The following is a 25,438-nucleotide window of genomic DNA, read 5'->3' as shown; positions in this document are numbered from 1 at the left end:
GCTCTGCTGGAGTCGCCTGTCCTGAGACAAGGATGGGTTAAGCTCCACTGTTTATTACAAACTTTGTCAGCCAGCATGAGGTAATTCTTGAAGCTTCTCTTTGCTCTGTTACCAGATGGGGAGGCTGAAGCAGCCCCTCTTAGCAGGCCTAAAATCTGGCTGGCATCTCAGCAGACCAAGCCATTTGTCAAGCTCTTAACATGGATAAAGCAGAACACATCAAAAGCCACACGCTTTTTACATGCTTAAATCAATACAAAGCTTCTGGTACTCACTTCCAGAGTTGCTCCAAAAAATTGTCCTTTAAAATGCAGTTTGACACCACTGAAGCATTTAAGAAATGCAATTTTACAGCACAAATGCAATTTTACAGCACAAATGCAATTTTACAGTTTGGAGGTACGGTTCCGCGTATCTCTCTGTCCCCCCCACAGTTTTAACAAGCAACAGCGGGCTCAGTCTCCAGTAGCTTCAACAGGCTATGGAACTCTTCCTCCCCTTTCCTAATGAATTCATTGACGTTCTGTCTGATCTGCTGGACTGCTGGGTCTTTGTCCCGCTCCTCCTTACCCTGTTGGAAGAACAATCAGGGAACTGTTAGGGACCGAAGCAGGTGGGATCAATGGCATGGCAGACCCCAGCACGCGAGCAAACTCAGGCTGACTCTTTCCAAGACAAGAAGAGCTGCAGATTCCTTCCCCGCCAGCCCAGCTTACCAGAGGCACTATGTGCTCTCCGCAGCGGTACACCTCCTTCCCCAGGAGCTGCGGCCCTATCTCCAAGAACTCGGCGAAGCTCTGGGCCACCTTGTGCAGCGTCTCCTCCTCGTAGGCGTACACGTCGCCGCTCTCCGCGACGAGGATGACGAGCTGCTGCCCCGTGGCCAGGCAGGGCACGTCATCCACCGTGCCCGCCACCATCATCCGGGTGGGCTGTGGCAGGTAGAGCGCCTGGCACCACCGCAGCAGCTCGTCCTGCCCCTCGTACAATGTCCCCTCCAGGTCGCCCACCCGCAGGCACAGCTGGGGCTGGGCCTTGAAGAACACCAGGGCGCCGCGGTTCTTCTGCACGTACTCAGCGACCATCTCCAGGCTCTGAGGCGCGGGGCTGCTGCTGATGGCCGGGGGCTGCCCGCTCGGCTTCCGTGCCGCTGTCGAGGGGCTGCTGCAGGGCCGCGGGGGGAGGCGGAAGAGGCGGCAGCGCTGCGCCCCTAGGCTGGGGACGGGACAGAGCCCCGGTGCCAGTGCCTTCGTGGTGCCGCCCCGGTGCCCGAACACACGGTCCTCGAACACACGGTCCCCGGAGCCGCTGCGAGCCCTAGACCTGCCCGAGGAACGACAGCGCCTGAGCGGGGGCCGCGACGGCTGCGGCCCGGCCCAGGCCCAGCCACGGCCGCTCCCGGCCTCCCGGTGCCCCCGGCCCGTTCCCGGTCTCCCCCCTCCCTCCCAGCCTCCCCGGCCCGTTCCCGGCCTCGTCCCAGCGCCCCCCGGTTCCTGGATCCCCCCTCGCGGCCTCCCCGGTGCCCGCCGCGCCCTTGTTCCGGTTCCAGTCCCGGCCCCCGCGGCGCCCCCGCGGCCCTCCCGGTGCCCCCCGGTGCCCCCTACCTGCCCCTGCCGAGGTACGGGCGCGGCGCCATCACAGCGAGCCCCTCCGCGCCCTGCCCCCCCCCGCCCCCCCTCGGCCCGTTCCGTTCCTGCGATGGCCGCGGCGCGGCTCTGCCACGGATCCCGGGCGCGGCCCCGGCTCCGCCTCGGGCTGCGGGGGAGGAGCGGGGCCGAGCCGCGGCCGCCGTGCCCCAACCCTCCGGGACCGGGCCGCAGCCGCCACCGGGCGCCCGTCCCCCGGGCTGCCGGCACCCCCCGAGCCCGAGCTGCCGCCCCCACGGAGCTGAGGCGCCCACGGCGAGCTGCGGGAGCGGCTTTAATGGTGCTGGGCACGGACCCCCCCCCCTCTCCCCAACCCCCCCCCGGCCCGGGCAGCGCCGCGGCGGCTCCTGAGCCGCTCACCGGGACGGCGGCGGCCGCGCGGTGCTGGGGGCTGGAGGCCGCTGCTCCCCGTCCCGGGGCAGAAACCCTCGGTCCGCGTTCCAGAAGGCTGCAGGCAGCCGGCCAGGAGCAGAGCTGTTCACAACACGGCTCCGCTGCACGCCCCGCGGGGAGCTGTGCCCCGGACACTGGGCTCCGGTCCTGCCGTGTCCCTGGGGGCAGTGCCCCCAGCCCCTTGCCGCAGCATCCCCGGGTTGCTGCTGGGTGGCGAGTCCAAGTCAATCCTTGGCCACTGCAGCCCAGTGGAGAGAAAGCATCCCCGGCCCGCCAGGCCCCGCTGGTTGCAGGGCCGTGCTGCGGTGGCTCCAGGTGGCCGCAGATCCAGGCTCTGGCAGGGAGCGGTCCTGGTCTGTCTCACTCCTTCCTGGGGGCTGTGACACTGAGGGGGGACACAGAGGGACGGTCTCTGTGAGACGCTGAGGGTCAGGGAAGGGGGTGCCCCCCCCCCCGATGGCCCCCAGCACCCTGACAGCTGCCTGTCCCCTTTTTCTGGGCCTTACCTGGGACTCAGGCACGTTCCTCTTTCTGCTGGTAAATGCAGTGAAGCTTCTCAATGAGAAATATTTTATCTTCTCCCTCCTGCAACAGCAGAGATGCCGCAGTGAGCAGCCCTGGGGGCTGTGCTCCCGCAGCTTGGAGGCAGCAGCAGGGGTAGGGCTGGAGCCCAGATCCAGCTGCCCCAGGGCTGGGGGCTGCAGGGACGGGGGCTCAGGGCCCGCAGGGCAGCAGGCAGAGCTCACGCACATTTGCAATCTGCTCCTTCAGCAGGCAGATGATCCTCCGCTGGCCTTTCACCACCTGGATGTGGCAGTAGGTCACGGCTCTGCAACGACAGGCACGATGGGGATGGTGGCACCGACACGTCCCTGGGGCTGGGATGCTGCGCCCCTGCCCCGGACCAGGAGGGACACCCCAACTGCCAGGGCCACGGCAGCGACAGGGGACCCACAAAGTGCAGGTTTCAGCCTCGGGTTCTCCCCATACTCACAGCAGCACCCCAGACACGAAGAAGAGGAAGAAGGTGTTCTCCACCAGGTACTGCTGGATCCAGGTCAGCCAGGTGATGTTGGGGCTGGACTTCTCCATCAACTTTGCCCAGACGTTCACGGACTTGTAGATGGTTTCCAGCCCCTGGAAGGGGCCACAGGTTTCTGACGGCTTCACTCTGAGTGGACAGAGCAGTGGGGTCAGTCGGATGCTGTTGAGCGGGGGATTGTTGGGTTCTAGGGCACTGTCCTGGCCCTTGGGGCGAGCTTACAGCCCTCCAGGGGCCAAGCCTTGCCCTGCTCCCAGCAGGGGGGGTCCCCATCGCCTTGCCCAGCACTGAGGAGCATTTGGGAATGGCTGGGTGGGAGAAGCAGGCACACACCAGCGGCTGCCACACCACATGCGGTGACTGGCAGAGGGCAGCACTTCCCTGCCTGGGACAGTGCCTGCAGCTGGGGACAGCACCTCACAGCCCTGTGCAGGGTGTGGGGCTCTCTGCGCCCTGCGGTCTGGCAGGTACTCACGACCAGATGATGTAGGAGATGAAGACGGCAGCGCCCAGGAAGGATGGGAAGCAGAGCAGGGTGATGAACACAGTGCTCATACGAGAAGCTTGCCAGGGCTTGCTGGGGGCCTGGCAGTTCTGCATCAGACTGGTCTGGGGACAAGGAGCAGAGAGCTGCGTGCTGCCGCCTCCCAAGAGACCCCAGGAGCGAACGCAGGGTGGCTGCGCCCTCCTGTCCCCCCGTCCAGCAGCCAACTGAGCTGGGGGACCCCAGCAACACTTCTGCCCTCAGGTGAGGACGGTGCTGCTCACTGTGTGCTGCAGCACTGCCCATGGTGAGGCTGCAGCAGGAGCAGCGGGGTAGCACGCACCTTTTTGATGTAGAAGAGCAGCAGCAGCTTCAGCACCTGCACAGCTGGCAGGAGCGGTGCAAAGAGAACACCCAGCCTGGAAGAGAGGGAGATGGGACTGAGCCCCATGGGAGCTAATGGTACTTGGAGCCATGAGAGGAGCAGGACAGCAGTGCCAGCTGCGGTCTGGCTTTCATAAAGCAGAGAGCGGGCACCCCGTGCCCTGTGCTGGGTTTGCTGCACAGCCCGTGCCAGGGGGCTCATCTTGCAGGTCGGGGCTGTGAGCACCTGAGGGTTCACTGACCCCCGGTGCATTTACAGCCTGCGTGTCTGCCAGCTGTGCTGCCACGCAGCAGCACACGTCTGGACCTCCTCCTCTGGCTGGGAGTTGTGCAGGGTGGTGTGAGGCTGGGGGCTGCAGAGGGGAGCCCTGAGCAGCGAGCGCCGTTATGGTTTGGACAAACGAGGGGCTGCACGTGCACCAGGACCTGCTCCTCCTCCAGAGCTCTGGAGGGCACCAGCTGGGCAGGTGACACTGGGCTGGCACCAGGACACTCCACTGATGGCTTTCACCTGTCCTGCCACAGCCAGACCTCCCAGTGTGTGCGTGCGGCTGCACGGTGCCAGCACCAAGCGCTGTGACCATGGTCTGCCAGGCTGCTGCTTCCTTTCCCTTGTCCTTCCCGTGTTGGCCGGGGGGTCTCTGTATGCTGCAGGGCTCGCAGGCAGTATCAGCACTGAGTGGTATTTGCCAGCAGCGGACGAGCCACATCAGGCTGAAGATGTCTCACCAGGTCAGGGTCTGCCCGTAGATCAGCTCCAGCACGTTTCGGGCAATGTCAAATTCAGGCCTCTGCTTTCTCTTCAGTCTCTTCTCTGAGATCAGCCTGGGAAACGAGAGGAGCTCTGCTCTGACAGCCGCCGCAAGAAGTCAGGCACCCGGTCTTCTCTCTCTGGTGGCTGCAGAGCTGCCCCAGCAGGAGAGCGGGGCTGTGCTGGGGGGACCCCTCCCGGGGCACGTTACCTGAAGACCAGCTCCCCAAAGATGGTGTCCAGCAGGGTGAACACGAAGTCCATCACCATGAAGCGGTACAGGTCCTGCCCGACACACGTCTCCCAGCACTGGGGAGACAAACACGGGTGGCACGAGGCAGACGGGGAGGTTTCTCCCCTGCCACGGCTCCCCCATGGGCTGTGAAGGGCTGGGTGACCTCTTCCTCTCCCACATGCCCCAGCTTTGGGGTGTCCCTGCCCGGCTGACTGCCCCCTCCCCACCAGCAGTGCTGCCCAGCAGGCCCCGTGCTGCCAGACCCCTGACGGTGCTGGCACGGCAGCCTTGGCTTTGCTCCATGCTCCCTGGGCCAGGGGCAGCCCGGGTAGCACATCCCCTGCCAGCTCAGCTCAGCAGAGCCCAGCCCCACATTGCCCCACATCGCTGGCCAGCGCCAACCTCCTCGTCGGAGCAGACGACTCTCCGGCTGAGCCAGTGGTAGCAGAGCAGGCCGAGGACCAGCATCTTCAGCAGGAGGTTCCTGGAGAGCAGCAGCGGGGACAGGAGGCCCTGAGCCCTAGGCAGAGGGGCTGAACCCCACGTATGGGGGTCCCCCGGCCCCAGAGCCTCTCCCCACAATGAGCCAGTGGCTGGGGAGCTCCCCTGCCCCGTCCCCAGGCAGCCCACCTGCAGATGGCCACGTAGACCTCCACCGCCGGGGAATCCTGCCTCTCACATATCGCCAGCAAGTTGTAGAGATGGGACATCAGCGTGTTGAGGAACGACACGGTGAGGGGCAGGACCAGCAGGATGCCTTCCCGCTGCCAACTGCTGCCCGCCAGGGCTCGGTGCTCCTGCTGAACCTGGCAAGCAGGCGCCTGGGTGAGCCCGACCGCCTGCAGCCCCGCGCCCTGGGGCTCGCTGTGCCGGCCGTGGAGGCGCAGCAGGGCTGCCCCTGCCTCCTCCGGCTGCGCTGCCCCTCGGTCAGCCTGGAGAGCCCTGCCCAGGCAGAGCTGTAGCGTGGTGCGGGGGCTGCGCTTACCGCATGCATGTGCTCCAAGAGGTAGTGCACGGCCACCACGCAGCCCAGCACCGTGCCCAGGGAAAGGACCCAGGCCAGGAGAAGGACAGCGACGCGCCCCAGCCGCTGGCAGAGGCTCAGGGGGCAGGAGCGGGACCGCCGCTCGGCCAGCAGCTCCTGGAAGACAGCAGTGCCAGCGGAGCTGCTGAGCAGCCTGGGGCAGCTGAGAACATGTTCCAGGGCCGAGAAGGTGCACGCGTTGCTGCAGGACCCCCCATGCAGTGGGTAGCAGGGGGCTGAGCCCCATAGCCCGGGCTGGCTCCTGTGCACACCTTCACCCTCCCACCACAGGGTGCGCACGGACTGAGCTCCAGCCCTGCTCCTCACCTTCAGCTGGGTGCAGATGTTCTCGCACTGCAGCTTCACCGAGCGCCTCTGGACCACCTTGAAGTCCCAGGCACAGAAGACTTTGATGGCCAGGTCCCCCGCAGAGCTGCCCACACGGTAGCTCTCCCCGAAGGAGCGGTACATGCTGCAGCAGGGGGGCAAGGGGTGGCGGCAGGGCTCAGGGCTGGGCGGCCAGGGCACGGCCAGCAGGGCTGAGGCGCTGCCGACTCACCTGTACACCAGCAGGATGCAGGTGGCAAAGAAGGAGACCCCAACGGTGAACAGGTAGGCCAGCGGCATGTTGTAGGGGAGCCGGGGGGGCGCTGAGGGGGCCACGCTGCCGCTGAGGCTGGAGGCAGAGGGGTCATTGAGGGTGATGTTGCTGTAGTAGCCGTAGTACAGCAGCGAGTGGGTGAAGTAGCCCTGTGGGAAAGTGCACAACAAGGCCCATGGTGACCTCAGGGGTGCTCACAGCTCCCAGCCTGGCACGGGGCTGCACCCGCCTGCAGGGCCGCAGAGCCCGGGGCAGCATCGGGCACCCTCCTTCACACCCACAGCGCTGGGGGGTCCAGGGAGGCACAGGCAGGGACGCGCTGGAGGTGCTTACCGCTCCTGTGAGGAGCTCAAAGCCAGCGAAGGGCTGCTGGTTGGCCTTGGCAGGGGGATACGCAGCCTGCAGGGCCACTACGAAGACCAGGAGGATGAGGAGTGAGAAAACATTGAACATGAGGAGCATCTTGAGGAAGAGGAAGTAGGAGAGGACGCTGGAGCCGAAGCGGCCGCTGATCTGCTTCAGGGCGTAGTGCCAGGGCTGTGCAGCGGGCAGCAGCGCGAGGAGCCTGTACCAGAGGTGCCGGCAGCCCTGCAGAAAGGGAGCCTGGTGAGGGCGCCGGGGTCCCCGCGGCAGCAGAGCCCCCGCCACCCACCTGCTCCGGCTGTGCCGGCCGCCGCGCTTCAGACTTACGAGAGTGATGTAGTCCTTGCACCACCCGCAGGGAGACGGGGCGGCTGTGGGGTGGGGGCGCAGCCCCAGGGGGCTCCTCTGCTCGTCCAGCTCCCGCCTGCCCAGCAAAGTGGGGGTGTCAGGGGGTGGCTCCGTCTGCGGGACCCGCAGGAGGCTGCCGGGGGGACCTACCAGAGGGCGCGCTTCTCCGCCAGGCAGAGGGGCAGCGAGAGCAGCATGTGGCTGCGCTGGCTGGGCGAGAGGCTCAGCAGCTCCTTCGCCAGCAGGCTCCGCTTGTCTGGGGGCACAAGGGGCTCGGTAGGACACGGCTGGCCGGGGTGCAACACGCCCGTCCCGAGCCCTGGTGCAGGGACGATGCCCGGCTCTGCCTGCCCCCACCCCAATGGGAGCTCTCACCTTGCAGCGTGGCGCGGGCCGGGTCGCTCTCCAGGTCGTACTGCCGCAGGCTGGGCCGTGCCGTGTGGCTGAGCTGCTGCAGGGACGGGCGGCTGCGCCGGCGCCGCAGCCGTGCCGTGCGGTTGTAGTACTGGGAGATGATGGCCCCGCGGCTGCGCCCTGCGGGTGGCAGCAGGACACTGGGGTGGGCGGCCGCAGGGAGAGCAGGGCATGCCTGCAGCAGACGGGAGAGCTCCCAGCCTGGTGTAGCTTGGGCAAGGGTGGCTCTGGGGGGGGCAGGAGGGCAGGCGGCACTCACCGATGGTGCGGCTGGGCATGCTGGCGAGGATGCGCAGGGTGGTGGAGTCACCCGGGTGCTGCTCGCCCTGCCCAGGCTCCAGCCAGGCAAAGGCAGAGGTGTCCGGGGGGGCCAGGTGGGCCGGGTGGCCTGGGGATGGGGGCAGGATGTGGGTGGTGAGAGCTGGGGTGCTCAGGGCCCAGAGGCTGGGTGCCCACCCTGGCATATGCCCTCCCTGCAGCACCCCATCCCTGGGGATGCTCCTCTGTGTCCCCAAAGGCTGGTGCAGCCCGGTGCCACGAGTGCTCTGTCTGTGGCAGCAGTGTGAGCCCCAGCTGGGGCTGCAGACAGGAGGCAGCCGCGGGTACACAGGTACACACACTGTCCCCATCCTACCCCCTGCTGCGACTGCCGTGCTTTACCTCTGCCCCTCTCCTGCAGCTCCAGCTCTGTGCCCGCCTCTGCCAAGATGCTCTGCTCCTGGATGAGCTCGCGGAAGGAGGTGTGCATGGCTCCTTCATTGTCCGGGCTCAGCTCCTGGCTGCGGGGACACAAAGCTCAAACCAGCAGCCTGGCTCTGGGGATGGTGTCCTGGAAAAGCCCCCAGCGCCAGCCCAAAGCCGGGTGGTGCTGCGTCCCCCAGCCGAGGCTGCAGGATCCCACAGGATCCCACAGGATCCCACAGACTGAGGGTTAGCGAGGGCAGGGCTCGGGGAGTGGAGGAGCAGAGCAGGCACTCACTTGTCGCTCTCGGTGTCCTCAGAGATGCGGAGGCTGAAGGGGGGCAGCTGGGACATCCTGCTGGGGCCGAGCAGCCTCGGCAGCACCCGCGGCCTCCCTCACACCGTCCTGCCACAGCAAGCGGAGGATGTCAGCCCGGCCCCGTGCCGCCCAGCTCACGGCCCCCTGCTCCTCGCCCCCCCGCTCCTCGCCCCCCGCTCCCGCGGCTCGTCCGGGGCGCGCCAGGTGCCGCCTGGCTGCGGGACGGAGCCGAGGGGCCGCGGGGCTCAGGCAGAGCCGCCACAGCCCACGGAGAGCTGCAGCGAGGGCAGGAAGGAAGGGAGGGAGGGAGGGAGGAGGAGGAGGCTTTGTGCGGAAGAAAGCGGGGCTGCTGCTCCTGGCAGCTCCGAGGCAGCGCGGAGCCCCCCCCGCAGTGCTCAGCATCCGCTGGGAGCACGCAGCGGCCCCGGCAGCCCCGGAACCCGCAGCCCCGTCCCGAGCCGGGGGCTGGGGCAGGGACCCCGACCCCCTCCCGGCAGCGCAGCCGAGGGGAAAGCGGGGAGAAAGGGGCGAGAGGGGCTCGGCAGGCGGCGTCCCCTCCCTTCCCCGTCCCCTCCCTTCCCCGTCCCGTCCCGTCCCCTCCCCGCCCCGTGCAGACAAAGGCTCGGGGCCGGAGGCGGTGCCGGTGGTGCCCGGACCCCCCGCGCCCCCCGGTGGGAGCCGCCCCCGTCCTGCGATCCCCCCCCCCCCGGTCCCGGGACCTACGGGAGCGCCCCTCCGGTACCCGCAGCCGTCTCAGACCCGTCGGGGTGCCCCGGCGGCGGCTCGCGTGGGCGCCGAGCCCGGTCCCGCAGCACAGCGGCTCCCGGTGCTGAGCCCCCCTCGGGAGCGCTCGGCAGGAGCCGTGGGCGCGGGGCCGGTTCGCGCGGCGTGGGCCCCCCCTGGGCCGCGTCCCCCCCGTCCCGCGGCGCTCGCTCGGGACGGACCCCGCCGGCCCCCGGGAGCCCCCCCGCGTTCCCGCTGCCCCCGCCCCGGGGCGGCCCCGTCCCGTCGGGGCGGGCTCCCGGCAGCTGGGAGCGCCCGGCCCGGCCCCCCCCGGGGCGGCGCCGCGCAGGAGCAGCGGGCGGCGGCGGAGCGATGGAGGGCGGCGGCGGCGCCTACGGGGCGGCCAAGGCCGGCGGCGCCTTCGACCCGGGCCGCTTCGTGCAGCAGCCGCAGGTCCTGGCGCGGATCGCCAGCGCCGTGAGTCGGGGCCGGGGGGCGGCGGGGGGCGGCGGGGGCGGCCCGGCCCGGATCGGCCCGGCACGGCCCGGCCTAACCCTTCCCTTCCCGTCCCTTCCCCTTCCTTCCCCGGGCCCTGCCCGCCTCCCCTCGCCTCCCCTCTCCCTTCTCCTCCGGCCCCCCCGCCCCGCTGACGGGGGTCCCGCCGCCCCCCGCAGGTCTTCGCCCTGATCGTGTTCTCCTGCCTGGTCGGGGAGGGCCACACCAACCGGTCCAGCTCCCAGGAACTCTTCTGCATCTTCAACCGCAACGAGGACGCCTGCCGCTACGGCATCGGCATCGGCGTCCTCGCCTTCCTGGCCTGCGTCTTCTTCTTCGTGGTGGACGCCTACTTCCCGCAGATCAGCAACGCCACCGACCGCAAGTACCTGGTGCTGGCAGACCTCGGCTTCTCGGGTACGGGCGCCCCGGGGCAGGGCCGTGCCTCCCGCAATGGCCGCCCGCGTCCCGTGACGTGGCCGCCGCTCGGTGCCTGGCAGAGGGAGCTGCTCCTGGCTCTCTGCCCGCAGGCCACGCGTTGCCAGCCCGAGCTCCTCTGTGGGGCCGGAGCTGGCGGCGTGCAGGCACCTGTGCCGGGCCCTGCGCCTCCGCTGCCTCCAGCCCACCTCAGTGGCGGCTGTTGGCAGGCAGGATCCAGCCGTGCTGCGCTGCCTGAGGCCGGGGACCCGCGGGGAGCAGGGGGACACAGCCCCTGCCACTCACGCTGGCTTCCTCCCGCAGGCCTCTGGACGTTCCTCTGGTTCGTTGGCTTCTGCTTCCTGACCAACCAGTGGGCCTGGACGCAGGCCCAGGACGTGCTTATCGGGGCTGACTCGGCCCGTGCCGTTATCACCTTCAGCTTCTTCTCCATCTTCTCGTGGGTGAGTGACCCCGGCGGAGACCCCGGGGTGGTCCCTGCCGGCAGGGTCTGGGCAGCGGCTCCTGGCCCTGCAGCCGGGGCCGGCCTCTGCCCGGGCGCCTGGCTCTGACAGCCCCCTGCTCTCCAGGGCCTCCTGCTCGCCTTTGCTTACAAGCGATACAAGATGGGGGTGGAGGACTTTGCTCACAGCTACGTCGACCCCACGCCGGAGGTTTCGACTCCCTACTCCAGTTACCCCAACATCAGCCACGACAGCTACCAGCAGCCGCCCTTCACCCAGACCGCGGACGCCACGGAGGGTTACCAGCCGCCGCCGGTGTACTGAGCCCTGCGCCGGGCGGTCCGGTGGGGACGGCTGTACAAGTGCAATTTTCTCTGGGGTGGGAAGGAAGGGACCTGCAACTTGAACGGGGAAGGGGGCAGGAGGGTGGCAGCTGCTTCGCGTGGAAGCCACCAGGCTTTGGTGTTGGGGCAGAGGAGAGGGCCTGGCGCTTGCGGCGCTGTGAGCTCCCCGCCGTGCAGCGGTGATGGGCAGGTGCCGCGCAGGACCCGCTGCGCTCCTCGGGTGGGTTTGGTGCGTGGGGGCCGGCCGAGCTGCAGCCCTGCTGTTGCCCCTCTGGGGAAGCGGTGGCGAGCACGGCCCGCACCCCTCCTGGCACTGCCGGCTGCAGTCCTTTAAGTGCCACCTTTCACTGCTGTAGTGAGCCTCACGTCCCCAGCACAGCCGTGTGACACGGTTCAGCTCCTGCCTGCCACTGGGTTCGCGTGCCTTCCTCCCCTCCCTCGGCTGCTGCCGGCTGAGCTTGATGCCAAAGTCCCATCTTCTGAATATGCACCCTTGTGCTGTGCCTTCCCCAGAGCCCGCAGGACAGCAGCTGGCGCTCAGATGAAATTTTTTAGGATCTGTGGGAGCGGTGGGTGTCGGGCTCACAGCAGGGCCATGGCCCCGGTCTTGTCACAGGTCCAGGTGCTGCCAGGGAAGGTCCCCCTGCAGCACCTTCCCTGCTGACACGAGGCTGTCCCCCTGTGTCCCGCATGCTGCTCTGAGCCACGCTCTGCTCGGCAGCTGCTGTCCCCGAGCTGGGGCCACACCGTGCCTTTGTGCTGGGCCTGGCGGGCTGGCTTGTCTCAGGTTGTTTGCTGCTGTGCCTGTTGTGAAGCTGTTCCCAGCAGCGGTGTGGGGTATGCGAGCTGTAGCTGCTGGGGCTGATATTCAAACATGCCTTTGTTTGTCACTGTAGAGATGGAATAAACTTTTTCACCTAGCCGCCACCTGCGTTTCTTCTCTGAGGAAGCAGAACCGGGTTCTTCCCCTCGGCCCCAGGAGTCCTGGCTGGGGGTTCCAGGAGGGGAAGCGGTGGAAGCCAGCCGCCTGCTGCTCCACAAACACTGTGCTCAGCGCCTATTTTTAGCAAGTCCTGCTCCTCACGGACAGCTTAGCAGTGAGCAGGCTGTGAGCTCCCGCAGCACCCGTGACCAGGCTGCCGACACGCTGCTGCTCTGAGCGCTCCTTCTGCACGCTGCGAACCGCAGGAACCTGCGGACCAGGCCACTCCAGGGAGACACATGTGGGCAGTTTCAAGTTCTTTATTAACCCAGAACAGTACTACTGCCTCCCCTCGTCCTTCGGGGAAAGCCCAGGCCTGGCAGTGAAGTGCTTGTGAATACTAAAGCTGTAATTGCTTCAAGGAATGCAGAGCAGAGATTTCAGGCAACTCTCAAAACTATCTTGGCGGGCGCCTCCTCCTCACTCGTGTGTAAGTAAACAAGCACTGGAGACAGGAGGCGGTTTGAGCATGGAGATCTGACCTAATCAGCCTGACCAGAATCCTGTCGCTTGGAGCTTGAGGATTCTGACTTTAAAAAGCACTTTTATGAGAAGTTAAAAAAAAAAAGAAAGAAAAGAGAAAACCCTTCCAGAAGCTGAGTCAACCAAAGGGGAGAAGAAAGAAGGTCCTCCAGTTATGTTACAGCAAAGGAAGCAGGCTCAAATTTTTGGAAGGCTCAGGAAGGAGCTGGATATGGGATCTAGAGTCAAGAACCATTTACTCAAAGCAGAGACCCTTTTCCACGTAGCTGCATTTTAACAGTAACTGTAGCCCAATCCTTTACAAATTCAGTCCTGAGCCTCCAAACCCTTCACAGATAACTAAGCATTGTGAAGTGGCAGCACTTGAGCAGAAAGTCCTGATTTTAGAGAGGTGACTCTTCCTGAAGTGGTGTATTTCCAAAGGAGTCTGCTTTAACATGCAGACTCTTACTAGACTCCGCACTTTTTAACTTCAAAGGCTAGAAAGAGCCTAGAAGTCAGGCAGGCAAATCAAGCCCTCCTTCTCCCCTCTTCTATTTTAAAAAACTTGCAAGACACCTCCAGCAAGTTACCAGCCGGCTGGCAGGCTGCACAGCGTCGTTAAGAGGCTGCTGAGGGCCAGGCTGCTGCTGTGTCAGCTGAGGTTGTGCCACGGCTCCATGGCAAGGAAAGGGCCATCTCCCCAGACTACATTAAAAAGGAAATGGGTTTTGGATACTAAGTTACTGCACATTGTCTTAAGAAACCTGGAATTTAGCAACAGCACAGGAGAGAAAGAACTGGTTGTGTTCACTGCAAGCCACCAGGCTGAACGCACGCTGGGTGCAGACCACGGCTGTGACGAGCGACCAGTGGCCTGCAGCCCGGCGCAGCAGCTTTCCTGTACCTGCTTGTGGGGCAGCGTCAGTCATTAAAACTTTTCCGTGCTCTGGGAAAGGACCTCCCGTACAGTCAGGCTCTGTCGTCAGCTCCCCCTGGCATCAGCTCTGGCTGATCCTGGCTCCTGGAGCAGAGGCCCCGCAGGCTGGTTTGGCAGGCAGAGCTCTCAGAGCTGGGACCCTTTACAGTTTTGCTAAAAGCAGGGGAAGCCGGATCTGAAGTCCGGGAGCATTCGGCTTCTTCCCTCGTTCCCCCCCCCCCCCCCCCCCCCACCGAAGCGCAGCAATCAGGAAGTGAAGATCTTTCGGGCAGCAGGCACATCCAGCTGCTTCGCCCCCAGGGGCACGTTCTCTTTGTTGTCTGACCCCAGCTGCTGAGGCCGCTTTTGGAAGTAGCAGGCTCGGCAGACGGAGTGGTATTTGTCTGCGCCTCCGATCACCTCCACCTGGCAAGGAAACGGGAGGAGGGACTCTGCAGGGCCCAGCTCACCCCAGGAGATCCCTTCTAGACCAGCAGGGCTGGCAAACAGAACTAGTGGGGTATTTTCGGTTCCAAGGGAACTCACCTCCCTCTCCGCTCCCAGCCTCTTCGTGTAGGAGGCCTCTCGGTAGCACTCCATGCACACCGCGTTCAGCTTCACCACGCTCTCAGCCAGCGGGACCAGGTTCAGGATGCTCCCAAACGCCTGTGCCAAGACGGGGGCGGTTCTGTTGGCTGGGTTCCACGAGGCTCCCAGTACAGCTACTGGACTGGAGGACGTGCTTTACCTTTCTCTGGAAAGTTCCATCGAGAGCAGCTACAATGACCGTTTTGCCAGCGTTAGCCATCATCTCACAGAAATCCACGATGTCTGGGAACTGCAGGAGGCACAGAAACAGCAGGTTCAGGAGGAAGGGGCCGCGCTTCGCTCCAGATCCAGCAGGACGTGCCCAGGCACAGCACGGGCAAGGAAAACGAGAGCCAGGCTGCCCGTGAGGAAATGAGAGCCCCCGAAATGGAGGGGCCCTGTCCTCAGCATGTGGGACTGGGGAAAGGGAAGGGATTGACTGCAGTGAATATCGTGGAGCAGGATCGAACCGCCCAAAGGTGTCCGAGCACGAAGCCGGGGGTTCCGACCTCCTTCACGGGGCGTCCCGGCAGGGAGCAGAGCCCCCCGGGCTCCCCCGCCATGCACTTACGAACTGCCCCTCGTCGATGCCGATGACCGCGGCGCCCAGCGCCTCCTGGTACACGTCCCTGAGGAGGCAGGCGGGGAGCGCCTCCATGGTGTTCCTGCGGGAAGGGGGCGGTGAGCGGGGCGGCCGGGCTGTAACGGGGGTCCCGCGGCCGCGGGGACTCACCGGTCGTGCGTGGAGAGCCCGGCGGTGCCGTAGCGCGTGTCCTTGGCGTACTTCACCAGCAGGCAGCGGTACTGGGCGAGCTGGAACCGCCGCACCCGCCGCATCAGCTCCGTGCTGCGGGACACAACCGGGTCAGCGGCCCCGCACGGCCCCGCTCCCTGCCCCCCCCCCCCCGGTCCCGGTCCCGGTCCCGGCCGTACCTCTTCCCGGAGAACATCGGCCCGAAGATCACCTGCGGGCAGAGCCAGCCGGTCAGCGGGGCACCGGCACCGGCCCCGCAGAGCCCCGGCCCCCGCCCCGCCATCGCCCCGCGCAGCCCCCGCGCCCTCCCGGTACCGATCGGGCCCCCGGTAACCGACCGGGCCCCGCCGCACCTGGATCTGCCCGCGGGGCCGGCCGGGCGAGCCGGGGTGGACACCAGGCACCGTGAGGCAGCTCATGGTCCCCGCTCCCGCGCTCCCCGCTCCGTTCTCCCGCGCTCCCGCCGGGTCCCGCCGCGCGCCCAACCGGACGCGGCCCCGCGCCCGCGAGCCGCCCGCCCGCCAATCGGGGCAGGGCTGGCAGCGAGCCCGGCCAATGGGGGCGCGGGCGGGAGAGCTCGGCACGGAGCGGGGCGGGGCCGAACGGGGAGGGGCCGGGGTGGGCGGGGCCTAATTGGGGGCGGGGCCGAGGGGCGGGCACGGAGCGGCCCCTGGCGGCCACGGCGCGGTCCCGGCCCCGGCCCCAGCCCCGGCCCCAGCCCCGGCCTCGACCCCAGCGGGCAACGGCCCCGGGGCGGGTCCGGCACGGTACGGCCCGACCCCGGGCGGCCCCGGCGGCCAATGGCAGCGGGCGGGCACGGCACGGCCCGGAACGGCCCCGCTGGGCTCGGCACCGCCCGGTGACGGCACGGCCCGGCCCGGTCCGGCTCGGCACGGCTCTGCTCGGCTCGGCTGAGGCGGCGGCGGTGGCGGCGGCATGGGCCGGGGGCGCTGGCAGCACATGGCGGCGGAGGTAGCGGGGCGGGCGGGCGGTGGCGGTGGCCGCGGTGCCGGTACCGGTGCCGCCGCCCCGGTCCCCGCAGCCCCCGCAGCCGCCGCGCGTTCCCGCAGGAGCTGCAGCAGCAGTACTCCCCCAGCCGCTGGGCCCGCCGCCTGCGCGGGGACGCCGCGGTGCAGGCCCACATCGAGGCGGTGACCGCAGGTGAGCGGCGGCACCGGGACACCGACGGGGACACCGGGGACACCGGGCCCCGAGGGGGCGGCGGCCGCCCGGTCCCGGCGCTGAGCCTGTCCCCGGCCCGCAGGAACGCAGCGGGCGCGGGCCAGCACCCGGACAGCGCTGCACGTCCCGTACGGGGAGGGGGACGGCGAGAGGCTCGACCTCTACCTGCCCGAGGAGCCCTCCGACAGTAGGTGGGGGCCGGGGGGCGGCGGGGCCGGGGGGGGCTGCCCGCTGCTCACCTGTGCCGTGCTCTGTGCCTTGCCGTGCCGTGCTCTGTCCCGTGCTGTCCCATCCCACGCTGTCCCACGCAGCCTTCCCCGCCTTCGTCTACATCCACGGTGGCTACTGGCAGTCCCTGAGGTAAGGCGGCCCCCCGGTGGGGGCTCCCTTGCAGGAGCTGCCGGCCCTGCCTTTACCTCTCCTTCTCCAGAGAGCGGTGTCCTGCCGGGGCTCGCCGCGGGTGCCCCGGACCCGTGGGTGCCCCCAGGCAGCCCCGCAGGACGCCCGTCCCCGCGGCGTGCCCAGCTTCTGTCCCCCCCAGTAAGGACGCCTCGGGTTTCGCAGCCCCAGCGCTGGTGGCACGGGGCGTGGCGGTGGTGGCGGTGGGTTACGACACAGCTCCCAAAGGTAGGCGCTGTGCTGCTGTGGCCGGGACGCCCCTCGCTGGCCCGGTGCCCCCCTGACCCTGCTCTCTGCCCAGGCCACATGGACGCGATGGTGCTGCAGGTGCGGCGCAGCCTCGCCTTCCTGGCCAAGCAGTACCCCGGGATCAGGTGGGCAGCGCACGGCTCCGTGTCCCCGTCCCCTGCTCCTGCAGCCCCTTCAGGCAGTGAGCCCACGTCACTCCCTGGGTGGTTCGGTGCTCGGAGGTGGCTGCAGCAGCAATGGGATGGGGTAAACGAGCCCTGAGCTGTAATAAAACCTCAGTGCCCCAGGCTGAGTGCTGGGCAGCACCCATCCACGCTCCTTTATCACTGCAGAAGGGGTGATTTGGTGTGCTGGGAACCGTGGCCATGCTGCAGCCTTTGGGGCTGTGCTGCTCCCTCCGCTCTGCCTGGGATGTCCCCAGGCAGCATGTGCTGTGCTGTTCCTTCCCGTGTTTGCTCATGGCTCCTTCTCTTTAGGGGAATTTACTTGTGTGGACACTCGGCAGGGGCTCACCTGGCAGCTATGGTGCTGTGCACAGACTGGACGGAGTTTGGAGTGGTTCCTGATATTCGAGGTAGTGTCCAGAGACCTCTGCTCCCCCTGCTCTGGGAGGCTGGTGCTCAGCACCGGGGGGCTGCACTGGGGCATCTCCTGCTTTCCTGGCCCAGCTGCGTGGCTCTGAGCTGCCAAGGCCCAGGGACACGTGGCAGTGGGGGCTGCTCCCTGCAGGGAACTTTGCCAGTCTGCTGGCGAGGAGGGGCCCGGGCAGAAAGTCTGCCCGGGGCAGGGCTGCAGCTGAGCTGGTGTCTGCAGCTGGACACGGCCCTCTCTGCAGTCTGGAAAGCTGAGGGGGCAGTCAATGGGTGCTGACTCAATGGGGGCAGTCCGTGGGTGCAGGGGGGACAAGAACCCGGGCTCCTGGGCAAGCCGCCCTGGGGTCAGCAGCGCTGCCAAGAGCCAAGGTCTTCCTCTGCCCTTTGGAGGCCTGGGATTTGGGTGTGAGGAGGCTGAGCTGTGGGGCCGCTCACGCCCCCCCCCAACTGTGCCTGCAGGAGCTGTCCTGGTGAGCGGCGTGTACGACCTGGAGCCCATTCTGCACACCTACGTGAACGACGCTCTGAACATGAGCCGGTGAGGCCGCCTGCTGCAGGGACGGGCTTGGGAAGGGGCCCAGGCCGCCCGTGTGCGCGTGGCTTCGGCCAGGGCAGCCCCTGGGCGAGCAGCAGAGCCGTGCAGCCCGCGCTGCCCTCCTGCAGGGCTCTGCCAGCCTCGGCTCAGGGCCTGCAGCCTCTGCTGGGGGCATGGGGAGCACACAGGGGCCCCCTCTTGGAGTGAGAGGCCACGTTGGCTGCCACTACGTTTCCTCCGCAGGGAGGTGGCCCAGAGGAACAGCCCCATGCTGTGTGTCACGCAGGCAGTGCCTGCGGCCTGTGAGGTGCTGGTGGCCGTGGCCCAGCACGACTCCCCCGAGTTCCGCAGGCAGTCGCAGGAGTACAGCCAGGTGAGCCCCGCAGCGCCTCGCCCAGCGCCCCGGGGGTCCTGCTCGGACCTATTCTCCCTCTGCGAACCTCCTGCGGCCGGGGTGGTGGCTGCTGTCAGCAGGGGAGGCTGCTAGTCCTCGATGAACCATCGCCCCTGCTGCGCTCTGGGCCCTGAGCAGGGTGCGCTGCCCCGCGCTGTGTCCCCGCAGGCCCTGCGCTCAGCCGGCTGGGCTGTGTCCCTGCTGGATCTGGCCAGCGTGGATCATTTCGACATCATCGAGAAGCTGTCGGAGGACACCTACATCCTCACACAGGTGAGGAGCCCCCGTCCCCTGCAGCCAGCATCTTTCGCTGTCCCGAGCACAGCTCAGCCCTGTGGGCCAGGAGGGAGGCTGGTGGTGATGGGTGGGTGCTGCCCCTGCCTCGAGGGGCAGCGCGGGACTGCTGCATGGGGCCTGGCTGTCACCTGCAGGCCTCAGGAAGGGGGATTGTTCCCCCGGGTTAGGAGCAGTGGGGTCAGGCACTGTTCACAGCATTTGGTTCCTCATCCCAGATCATTCTGAACATGATTGCAAGAGCCTGATGGCACGTTGGGAGCAAACTGGAGATGGAAACCACAGCCCTGTGCAGGAGATGGAAACCACAGCCTCGGCACCCTGCTCTGCTCCACCCTTGTTCCAACCTGCTGGGTCTCCTCTGGTGGCACTGGGTGGCTGCTGCCCCAGACACCCCTCTGTAAGGGCTCTCTGGGGCAGATGTGCCTCCTCTGCTCCCCCCAGCCTGCCACCAGGCAGGGGGGCGTGCAGGAGGAGAGCAGCAGTTACCCCCCTGCTGCTCCCTGTGCTGATGTTCCCCCACCGAGGTGCTCCTGTGCCTTGGGGCTGTCCTTGGGGCTGGGCCAGCTGTGGTGCACAGGGCTGCAGGCCTGCTGGGGGTCTGGCTGGATGACCAGGTGATGCAGTTTGCTCCCTTGGGTTCCTCTAAACTACTAATTGCCAAAATGAAATAAAATATGAAAATTGAATGAAATATGAAAATATGAAATGAAAAAAAAAATGCTGCCTGGGTGTAAATCCTCCAGGGAAGGCGGTGCTGTGCTCAGTTAGAGCACTCTTAGCTGATACACAGAGAAGCTGCCCTCCTGCGGAGCTCAGGTCCTGCGGAAGGGCTCCTCGTGTGACAGTCCTGGTCAGGTACAGATTGTGGTGCTGCAGGGCAGTGGCGTTGGTCCTGTGGCTGTGAGACACGTGCGTGTCCTCAGGTGTGCTCACCCTTCCATGGGGACCTCCGTGCTGTGAAAATATCCCCACTACATAGCAAGGGGAGGGAGCACCCTGGGGAGGAATTACTCTGCACAGCCGTAGCACTGCCAGAACAGGTTTATTTAGACCCCAGTTAGAGCAGCAAGAACTGAACTGAGCACACAGGGCTGCGTGGAACGCCTCCTGCCCTGTGCAGCCCGGCCCCTACGGCCCCAGATGCTGGGGTGCCTGGAACGGGGCTGCCTGGCTGTGCCTCTGGGTGCTGTGCGGGCTGAGGACCAGAGGGTGCTCAGATGGTGTTTGCTGGGTGAGGAGCTGCTTTGGCACAGCCTGGGTGCTGGTGTGAGCTCTGGGCTCCCCTCCATCCCCAGGGCACGTCTGGGAAGGAGCTCCCTGCCAGGAGGTGTGGGGCTTGCTAGGGAAGCTGTGACCTGCGCTCTCCTGGGGCTGGGCTGGCTTGGGGGGCTGCAGGCAGGGGTGGGGGGTGTTGTGCTGCAGCCTGGAGCACGCTGCAGGTGGTCCCAGCCCCTCTGCGGGCTGCTCCAGCCTGCAGACCTGCCCGTTGTCCCCCACTGGGGCTGGGGGAGGCACGCTCCTGGCTGGGGCTGGGGGTGGCACGCTGCTGGCTGGGCTCAGTGCCCTGCAGCACTCGGAGGCCCAGGGGCCAGTCCCAGGGCCAGCCTCTCCTGGCACTTCCTGGCCACAAAGCCCAGCTTGTTCAGTGCCAGCTCGGTGTCGTGGGCTGAGACGTCGCGGTGCCAGACCGCGCGCAGGGTGTGCGCTGCCCAGGGGAAGAGCAGCACGCTGACAGCATGGCCGGTCTCAGCCAGCTCCTCCTCGCTCACTGCCCGCATGTACGCGCAGAGCTCTGCTGGGGACGGCCACCCCCCCGGCACCGCCACCATCACCATGTTCGTCTCCACGGCCGGGAGGCTGACGGAGCACAGAGGTGACTGCAGCTCCTGGATGCCTGAGGGAGGCAGGGGCTGTCGGGCTGCCAGCCCAGTGCCCGGCTTCCCCGAGGGGCGGCCGCTTGAGCCCTGCCCAGAGCCCGGGCTGGGGCCCCCTGCCCAGGGCCCGAGGTACCTCGAGCGAAGCGCCGGGCGTTGCTGTGGTCTCTGCGCAGCGTTTCCTCTGCCTGCTCCAGCCCGATGAGGGCAGCGGCTGCCAGCACCCCCGCCTGCCGCATCCCTCCGCCCAGCAGCTTCCGCACGCGCCAGGCCTCTGCCACAAACGCCCGGCGGCCGGCCAGCACGGCCCCAGCCGGGGCACCCAGGCCCTGGGGGTCCGGGAGGGTGGCCTCAGCGCTGCCCTGCCCCAGCCGTGAGCTGGCTCCCAGCCCCTGCTCTGTGCCCTGAAGGAGGGCAAAGCCCCAGCTTGTGCTGCTCCGTCCAGCCCCGGGCGCTCCCTCCCTGCCCCAGCTCACCTTGGAGAAGCAGAGGGACACCGAGTCGCAGTGCTGGGTGATCTGCGCCGGCTCCACAGCCTGGGCCACTGCCGCGTTCAGCAGCCGCGCTCCGTCCATGTGCACCCGCAGCCCGTAGCGCTCCGCGAGCTGGTGGACCTGGGCAGGGGCAGAGGAGCCACCGCTGTCCCCGGGAGCCGCTGCCACCAGCCCCTCCATGAGCCCCTCCGTGCCACCCACCGCCGGCTCCCACCTGCTGGAGGTGGGCGAGGGGCAGCGCGCGGCCCCCGGCCGAGCTGTGCGTGTTCTCCAGGCAGACGAGCTCAGGACGGGGATGGTACCGGCTGCCGTGGGCCTCCCGGACGGCCAGCTCCAGCTGCTCCAGGTCCAAGGTGCCGTCGGGCAGGTCCTGCAGCGCCTGGGAGTGCACCCCAGCCACCTGCACCCAGGGAGCGGAGCTGGGGGGGAGCGGCCCTGCCCTCCCCGTCCCCTCCGTCCCTGCCTCCCCGGGCTGCGGCTCGGACCGTGCCGTCCCGGGCCGGGCCGGAGCCTTCCGTGCGGCCCCGGCAGCCAGAGGAGGGCAGCAGCAAGCCGCCGTGCCCGCAGGGAGCCGTGCAGGGGCCGGAGCCCGGCACCTACCTGCGCCACCCCGCCGTGCTCGTAGACGTGCAGGTGCGCCCCGGCGCCCAGGAGCAGCTGAGCCCCCCTGCGCTGGCAGTGGCACATCACTGCGGCACACAGGGGCCGTGAGGGAGCTGCACGGCCGCGGGCAGCCCCGAGCAGGGCGGCTCAGCTGGGGATGCCCGCGGCCCTGCGGCTCTGGTGCTGTGCAGGGCTCCGGTGCCGGTCGCGGCACCGCTCTGCAGCAGGACATCGCCTGCGGGACGGGGGCACGACCCTGGGGGAGTGCTGGAGCTGCTCCGAGTGTGAGGCAGGTCCTCGTGGGGTCTGCCTGCCATGGCAGGAGGCAGGGGAGCAGGGCGAGGATGGGGAGCAGCTGGGGGGGCCCTGCTCGCCCTCCCTGCCTCGTGCACACACGTGGCCAGAGCTGGAGCGGAGCCCACCCTCCTTGCAGCACACAGCAGAGCCCTGCTCATGCGCAGGGCAGGAAAGCGAACTGGGTAAAGGTTAATGGAGCACGAGGGGTGGCCACGGGAGCCCTCTCCACCAGTAAGGGGTTTGGTCATCCGCAACGGGAAGCAGGGCAGCGGCTCTGGGGTCTGGCTGGATTCATGCTGCACTGCTGAAGCTTGTGGTTGAATGGGCTGAGCACACCAGGAGAGGCACCCAGCTGAGCAGGAGCTCCGAGCTGCCTTCTCCACCGGGCTCTCCCCTGTGGCCGTTCGGATGTGATGTACCTGGAGCTTTCTGAGCAGGACCGGGGCTGTCCTGGAGAGGAGTGAGGCTGGGGAGGGAGAGCTGCACTGAGCTCTGGGCACTCACCTGCAATGAGGTTTGCCATCGTGGCTGTGGGTACAAAAAGGGCATCTTCCATCCCTAGCAACCTTGCGGCCAGGTGCTGCAGCTCTGCACGGAGGAAAGGCACAGACAGCCTGTGTGAGGGGGAGGTCTGCTGGCCCTCAGAGGGGGCACCGCAGCCCCCTGACCCACAGCCTTGGCCCCCTCCCCAGCCCTGGCCCCGCTGTCCCTTGCAGCTCAGGAGCAGCTTCCCCCGTGCTCACCATTGACCGTGGGATCCTCGCCATAGTCATCATCCCCCACAGCAGCCTGGGCCATGGCACACCTCATCGCCTCGCTGGGCTGGGTGACGGTGTCACTGCGCAGGTCCACCACGTGCTGCGGGCACCTGCTGGGGACAGCAGGGACCCTGCAGCTGCGCCAGTCCCTGGGGACAGGCCTGCCCCGCACCCCCATGCCCTGCACCAAGCCAGACCCCGCAGCAGTGGCTGTGCAGAGCTGGGCCTGCACCAGCTCCTGCTCTGGGAGGGTCCCGTGCAGCCCACCCAGGCGGTGCTGAGCCCAGCCGTGCCCCCCAGCCTGCCACCAGCCGCCTGCACGCACCCCAGGGCCGCTCCGCCCTGCACCGGCCACGCATCGCCCCCGGCTCCGGTGCCCCCATTCGCCCTGCTGCCGCGGCGGGGCCCCGGTCCGTGCAGCCAGGCCCGGCGGAGCGCAGCGCCCGTGCCCCGCACCGCCAGCATTGCTGGGACCGCCGGGACGGCCGGGACCGCCCTGCCGCAAGGGCTCCCGGGGCGCGTAGTCCGTGCAGGGCCAGGCCGTCCTGCACCGCTGCCTGCGGCCCAGCCGGCCACGCTCCCCGGCGGGGCTGCAGCGTGGGGGGCAGCCTGAGACCACCCAGGCCATGAGGGCTGCAACCCGAGGGACAGCCGAGGATGGCGGGCGCCCCGCTCCTGCCTCACGGGCCCCCAGGCACCCCCCGAGGCTGGCTCAGGGGATGTTGGTGCCCTGCAGCGTCCAGCCCTCTGCAGATCCTCCCCGTCCCATTCCCCTGTGCTGTGCCTGTGGCCGCTCGGGTGTCACCATGGGGGCAGGTGGAGGTGCTGGGGCTGTGGGGTGGGCGCTGCTCGATGCCCCCGTGCCCCCCTGTGGCCCCTCGACCCATGGCAGGGCTGCCCGGGGAGCCCGGGTGGCACGAGGCCGCCTGCCCCGCTCGGCTGCGGCTCCGCGGACGGACCTGCGAGTCTGCACGCACAGAGAAGGGTGTTTAATGGCAATTGCTGCCGCCACGCTGCTGACAGGAAAGGCTCGGGGTGACCTTTGCTGCTGGGAATCGTCTCCAGCTTCTGGCTGCATCTGCCCCTGCAAACAGCTGACAAGCAGCCCTGTGGCACTGCCGGGTAAACACGGATTAGAGCAGTGCTGCTGTCAGCCGCGGGCAGCTCCGCAGCTCTCAGCACTTTCTGCACTGGGGAGGGGGAACTGTGGGCATCTGGCTGCTGGCACAAATCCCTGCTGCAGCCCGCGGGGCACCGCCTGGCACAGCAGCGAGACCCCCGCCTCCTTGCCCTCGGGCTGGACCGGGTGGGAGGCTGCACACGCGGGATGCTCCATGGACACTGCGGGCCTGCGTGCACGGGGCTGTGCCGGGATTCCTGGGCTGTGCCCCTTGTGCTGCAGGAGGAGCGGGGCTGCCACAGGCTGGGCACTGCAGCTTGCTGGTGCTGGGGGGTGGCAGCACAGGGCCCCATCCCTCCCCTCAGGGGCCTGCGGCCGCTCCTCTCACGCATGCTGTGCCCGCAGCCTCCCCGTGCCATGTCCCCGGTGCAGCCGCACGCATTGCGGCCCCGCTCCGCTGCTGCCTTCCTCCTCCATCGCCCGGCCCCGGCCCCCGCAGCCCCCCTGGCTCGCTGCCCACGCTCCTGGGCACGGGGCCTCCTCGCTGCCGCCCGCCACAGCCCGCGCTGTCACCCTGCAGATGAGTGAGCCATAAACAGTCCTTCACAGAGACGTTTTTCACACACAGGGCCACATGTTAACAGTTTTTCTTTATTTACTGCCTCCATTTCCTCTTTGTTCCAGGAACTTGTCCTCCAACTTCAAGCTGCTCATGATTAGGCAAAAAGGCCTCTAATCTCCCCGATCTGATTTACCGTCACTGAGAGCAGACGCTTCCCGTTACTGGCCCTGGACCTGGGAGCACGGACAGCCGCGCTCTGCCGGCTCCCCGCGCCTCGCCTCTCCTCCCCGAGGCTTCCCCGCCGCACGCGCTGCCTTCCCAGCAGCTTCCCCTTCCAGTAAGCGTGCGGCAGCCCCGCGGCCAGGCCGTGGGCGAAGGGCTGGGGGAAGTGTGCCCGCGGGCTGGGCACCCGGCACCTCCGGGCGGCTGCCTCGCGCCTTGGCTGCGGCCCCCCCGGCCGCTTGCCCACCCGCTCCTGCTGCTCCCGGTGCTGCCAGCGGGGCCGGGGGTGCCCGTAGGGCGGTCAGGCCAACATCAGCACCATGCCCGGCCTGGGGCTGGGTGCAGTGTCTGCAATGCTGCGCTCAGGGACTGGCGGGGCTGTGCGGGGTTTTGCAGCGTGCAGCCTCCCACCAGCAGCTCCGTGGCGGCCCTGGCGTGGGCCTGGAGTTTGGCACCAGGCAGGGGACACCTCGCTGGAGGCGGCCGAGCCCTTTGCAGCACCTCGCTGCGTGGTGAGGATCCTCTGCGGACTGCCACGTCCCGCAGCCCCCTCACTGCGAGCCACCGGGGCTCTGCCTGCGATGCTCAGCACCAGGAGCAGCCTCAGCAGGACCCCACAGCCGCCAGCATCTGCCCCCCGCCCCCAGGCCACGTGGAGCCCAGCGGGGCCGTGGGGGGGCTCAGCGGGAGCCAGCACCGGGCACCCAGGGGAGGGCTTGTGGCCGCGTGCGGGGCTGGAGGAGCCAAGGCCACAGGCGCGTGGGCAGCCCAAGGGCAGTGCTGGCGCCTGGCTGGCAGCCGGGGGGCTTGGCTGGTGCCTGGGGGGGCTCAGCCGGGGCCAGGCTGGCCACGGGCTTGTGGCCACCACCTGCCAGCACCGACCCAGCGGCTCCCGGCCCCACCGAGCGTGCAGCCGCCGGTTGGGCTGAGCGCATGCTGTGAAGGTGCCTCCCCAGGGCTAAAATTAGCTGCTGGGCCCTGGCCGAGGAGCGGATCCCACATCCCGCTGGGGAGGATCGGGTTTCC

General features: G+C 67.8%; 6 protein-coding genes across 13 annotated transcripts; 2 read left to right on the top strand and 4 right to left on the bottom strand.

Annotated features, from left to right (window-relative positions):
- Positions 1–33: 33 nt before the first annotated feature.
- LOC137841891 (uncharacterized) lies at positions 34–2,118 on the bottom strand. 2 transcript variants are annotated; one of them, XM_068655336.1, is made up of 3 exons: positions 2,007–2,118; positions 717–1,323; positions 34–571 (listed from the first exon to the last, which is right to left on the bottom strand). In XM_068655336.1, exons 2-3 carry the CDS (start codon positions 1,083–1,085, stop codon positions 437–439), a joined length of 504 nt encoding a protein of 167 aa, XP_068511437.1. In that variant the 5' UTR covers positions 1,086–1,323; positions 2,007–2,118; the 3' UTR covers positions 34–436. The 2 variants fall into 2 exon arrangements, with proteins under 2 accessions (XP_068511437.1, XP_068511436.1); XM_068655335.1 differs by lacking the exon at positions 2,007–2,118 and adding an exon at positions 1,605–1,759.
- A 143-nt stretch (positions 2,119–2,261) lies between these two features.
- On the bottom strand, positions 2,262–9,631 carry TMC6 (transmembrane channel like 6). Of its 3 annotated transcripts, none has more exons than XM_068655315.1 (21): positions 9,409–9,631; positions 8,665–8,772; positions 8,346–8,464; positions 7,945–8,073; positions 7,647–7,805; positions 7,422–7,527; positions 7,251–7,347; positions 6,894–7,148; positions 6,519–6,709; positions 6,287–6,431; positions 5,921–6,076; positions 5,566–5,741; positions 5,338–5,419; positions 4,912–5,009; positions 4,679–4,774; positions 3,909–3,984; positions 3,557–3,690; positions 3,034–3,210; positions 2,790–2,868; positions 2,546–2,624; positions 2,262–2,424 (listed from the first exon to the last, which is right to left on the bottom strand). In XM_068655315.1, exons 2-20 carry the CDS (start codon positions 8,718–8,720, stop codon positions 2,553–2,555), a joined length of 2,403 nt encoding a protein of 800 aa, XP_068511416.1. In that variant the 5' UTR covers positions 8,721–8,772; positions 9,409–9,631; the 3' UTR covers positions 2,262–2,424; positions 2,546–2,552. The 3 variants fall into 3 exon arrangements, with proteins under 3 accessions (XP_068511416.1, XP_068511418.1, XP_068511417.1); XM_068655317.1 differs by having other exon boundaries at positions 9,428–9,631; XM_068655316.1 differs by lacking the exon at positions 9,409–9,631 and having other exon boundaries at positions 8,665–9,246.
- Positions 9,632–9,725: 94 nt separating this feature from the next.
- On the top strand, positions 9,726–12,055 carry SYNGR2 (synaptogyrin 2). Its single transcript, XM_068655334.1, has 4 exons — positions 9,726–9,885; positions 10,083–10,320; positions 10,645–10,784; positions 10,911–12,055. The coding sequence occupies exons 1-4, from the start codon at positions 9,781–9,783 to the stop codon at positions 11,106–11,108; spliced, it is 681 nt and encodes a 226-aa protein (XP_068511435.1). The 5' UTR covers positions 9,726–9,780; the 3' UTR covers positions 11,109–12,055.
- Positions 12,056–12,355: 300 nt separating this feature from the next.
- Positions 12,356–15,355, bottom strand: TK1 (thymidine kinase 1). Its single transcript, XM_068655337.1, has 7 exons — positions 15,187–15,355; positions 15,013–15,044; positions 14,813–14,926; positions 14,651–14,744; positions 14,240–14,329; positions 14,038–14,157; positions 12,356–13,917 (listed from the first exon to the last, which is right to left on the bottom strand). The coding sequence occupies exons 1-7, from the start codon at positions 15,250–15,252 to the stop codon at positions 13,759–13,761; spliced, it is 675 nt and encodes a 224-aa protein (XP_068511438.1). The 5' UTR covers positions 15,253–15,355; the 3' UTR covers positions 12,356–13,758.
- Positions 15,356–15,536: 181 nt separating this feature from the next.
- AFMID (arylformamidase) lies at positions 15,537–19,161 on the top strand. 2 transcript variants are annotated; one of them, XM_068655135.1, is made up of 11 exons: positions 15,539–15,805; positions 15,904–15,994; positions 16,098–16,202; positions 16,327–16,375; positions 16,557–16,642; positions 16,716–16,788; positions 17,140–17,237; positions 17,716–17,794; positions 18,035–18,164; positions 18,354–18,458; positions 18,698–19,161. In XM_068655135.1, the coding sequence occupies exons 1-11, from the start codon at positions 15,770–15,772 to the stop codon at positions 18,725–18,727; spliced, it is 882 nt and encodes a 293-aa protein (XP_068511236.1). In that variant the 5' UTR covers positions 15,539–15,769; the 3' UTR covers positions 18,728–19,161. The 2 variants fall into 2 exon arrangements, with proteins under 2 accessions (XP_068511237.1, XP_068511236.1); XM_068655136.1 differs by lacking the exons at positions 16,557–16,642; positions 16,716–16,788 and having other exon boundaries at positions 15,537–15,805.
- A 344-nt stretch (positions 19,162–19,505) lies between these two features.
- LOC137841797 (uncharacterized) lies at positions 19,506–23,003 on the bottom strand. Of its 4 annotated transcripts, none has more exons than XM_068655145.1 (8): positions 22,834–23,003; positions 22,494–22,618; positions 22,255–22,338; positions 21,451–21,566; positions 21,065–21,250; positions 20,833–20,970; positions 20,493–20,718; positions 19,506–20,376 (listed from the first exon to the last, which is right to left on the bottom strand). In XM_068655145.1, exons 1-8 carry the CDS (start codon positions 22,971–22,973, stop codon positions 20,039–20,041), a joined length of 1,353 nt encoding a protein of 450 aa, XP_068511246.1. In that variant the 5' UTR covers positions 22,974–23,003; the 3' UTR covers positions 19,506–20,038. The 4 variants fall into 4 exon arrangements, with proteins under 4 accessions (XP_068511246.1, XP_068511248.1, XP_068511247.1 ...); XM_068655147.1 differs by having other exon boundaries at positions 20,493–20,685; positions 22,834–23,002; XM_068655146.1 differs by having other exon boundaries at positions 21,451–21,539; positions 22,834–23,002.
- Between the last annotated feature and the right edge of the window lie 2,435 nt (positions 23,004–25,438).

The sequence above is a fragment of the Anas acuta genome, chromosome 18 (genome assembly GCF_963932015.1).
Source record: "Anas acuta chromosome 18, bAnaAcu1.1, whole genome shotgun sequence".
Lineage (NCBI taxonomy): Eukaryota > Metazoa > Chordata > Aves > Anseriformes > Anatidae > Anas > Anas acuta.
The sequence above is the reverse complement of the archived record's forward strand: the minus strand, read 5'-3'. Positions and strand labels throughout refer to the sequence as shown.

Excerpts from the sequence above, each read along its gene's own strand:
- LOC137841891 (XM_068655335.1), bottom strand. The coding sequence starts at position 1,636 with ATGGCGCCGCGCCCGTACCTCGGCAGGGGCAG. Across the intron at positions 1,324-1,604 it reads CCGTACCTCGGCAGGGGCAG|GTCTAGGGCTCGCAGCGGCT; the intron begins GTAGGGGGCACC and ends TTCCTCGGGCAG. Across the intron at positions 572-716 it reads GAGAGCACATAGTGCCTCTG|GGTAAGGAGGAGCGGGACAA; the intron begins GTAAGCTGGGCT and ends TTCTTCCAACAG.
- TMC6 (XM_068655315.1), bottom strand. The coding sequence starts at position 8,720 with ATGTCCCAGCTGCCCCCCTTCAGCCTCCGCATCTCTGAGGACACCGAG. Across the intron at positions 8,465-8,664 it reads GAGGACACCGAGAGCGACAA|CCAGGAGCTGAGCCCGGACA; the intron begins GTGAGTGCCTGC and ends GTGTCCCCGCAG. Across the intron at positions 5,742-5,920 it reads TCTTGGAGCACATGCATGCG|GTTCAGCAGGAGCACCGAGC; the intron begins GTAAGCGCAGCC and ends CCTGCTTGCCAG.
- SYNGR2 (XM_068655334.1), top strand. The coding sequence starts at position 9,781 with ATGGAGGGCGGCGGCGGCGCCTACGGGGCGGCCAAGGCCGGCGGCGCC. Across the intron at positions 9,886-10,082 it reads TGGCGCGGATCGCCAGCGCC|GTCTTCGCCCTGATCGTGTT; the intron begins GTGAGTCGGGGC and ends CGCCCCCCGCAG. Across the intron at positions 10,321-10,644 it reads GGCAGACCTCGGCTTCTCGG|GCCTCTGGACGTTCCTCTGG; the intron begins GTACGGGCGCCC and ends TTCCTCCCGCAG.
- TK1 (XM_068655337.1), bottom strand. The coding sequence starts at position 15,252 with ATGAGCTGCCTCACGGTGCCTGGTGTCCACCCCGGCTCGCCCGGCCGG. Across the intron at positions 14,745-14,812 it reads GGGCTCTCCACGCACGACCG|GAACACCATGGAGGCGCTCC; the intron begins GTGAGTCCCCGC and ends CCCTTCCCGCAG. Across the intron at positions 13,918-14,037 it reads GGCTGGGAGCGGAGAGGGAG|GTGGAGGTGATCGGAGGCGC; the intron begins GTGAGTTCCCTT and ends TTTCCTTGCCAG.
- AFMID (XM_068655135.1), top strand. The coding sequence starts at position 15,770 with ATGGGCCGGGGGCGCTGGCAGCACATGGCGGCGGAG. Across the intron at positions 15,995-16,097 it reads CATCGAGGCGGTGACCGCAG|GAACGCAGCGGGCGCGGGCC; the intron begins GTGAGCGGCGGC and ends CCCGGCCCGCAG. Across the intron at positions 17,795-18,034 it reads GACGCTCTGAACATGAGCCG|GGAGGTGGCCCAGAGGAACA; the intron begins GTGAGGCCGCCT and ends TTTCCTCCGCAG.
- LOC137841797 (XM_068655145.1), bottom strand. The coding sequence starts at position 22,973 with ATGCTGGCGGTGCGGGGCACGGGCGCTGCGCTCCGCCGGGCCTGGCTG. Across the intron at positions 22,619-22,833 it reads CAGGGCGGAGCGGCCCTGGG|GTGCCCGCAGCACGTGGTGG; the intron begins GTGCGTGCAGGC and ends TGTCCCCAGCAG. Across the intron at positions 20,719-20,832 it reads TGTCCCTCTGCTTCTCCAAG|GGCAGCGCTGAGGCCACCCT; the intron begins GTGAGCTGGGGC and ends CGGCTGGGGCAG.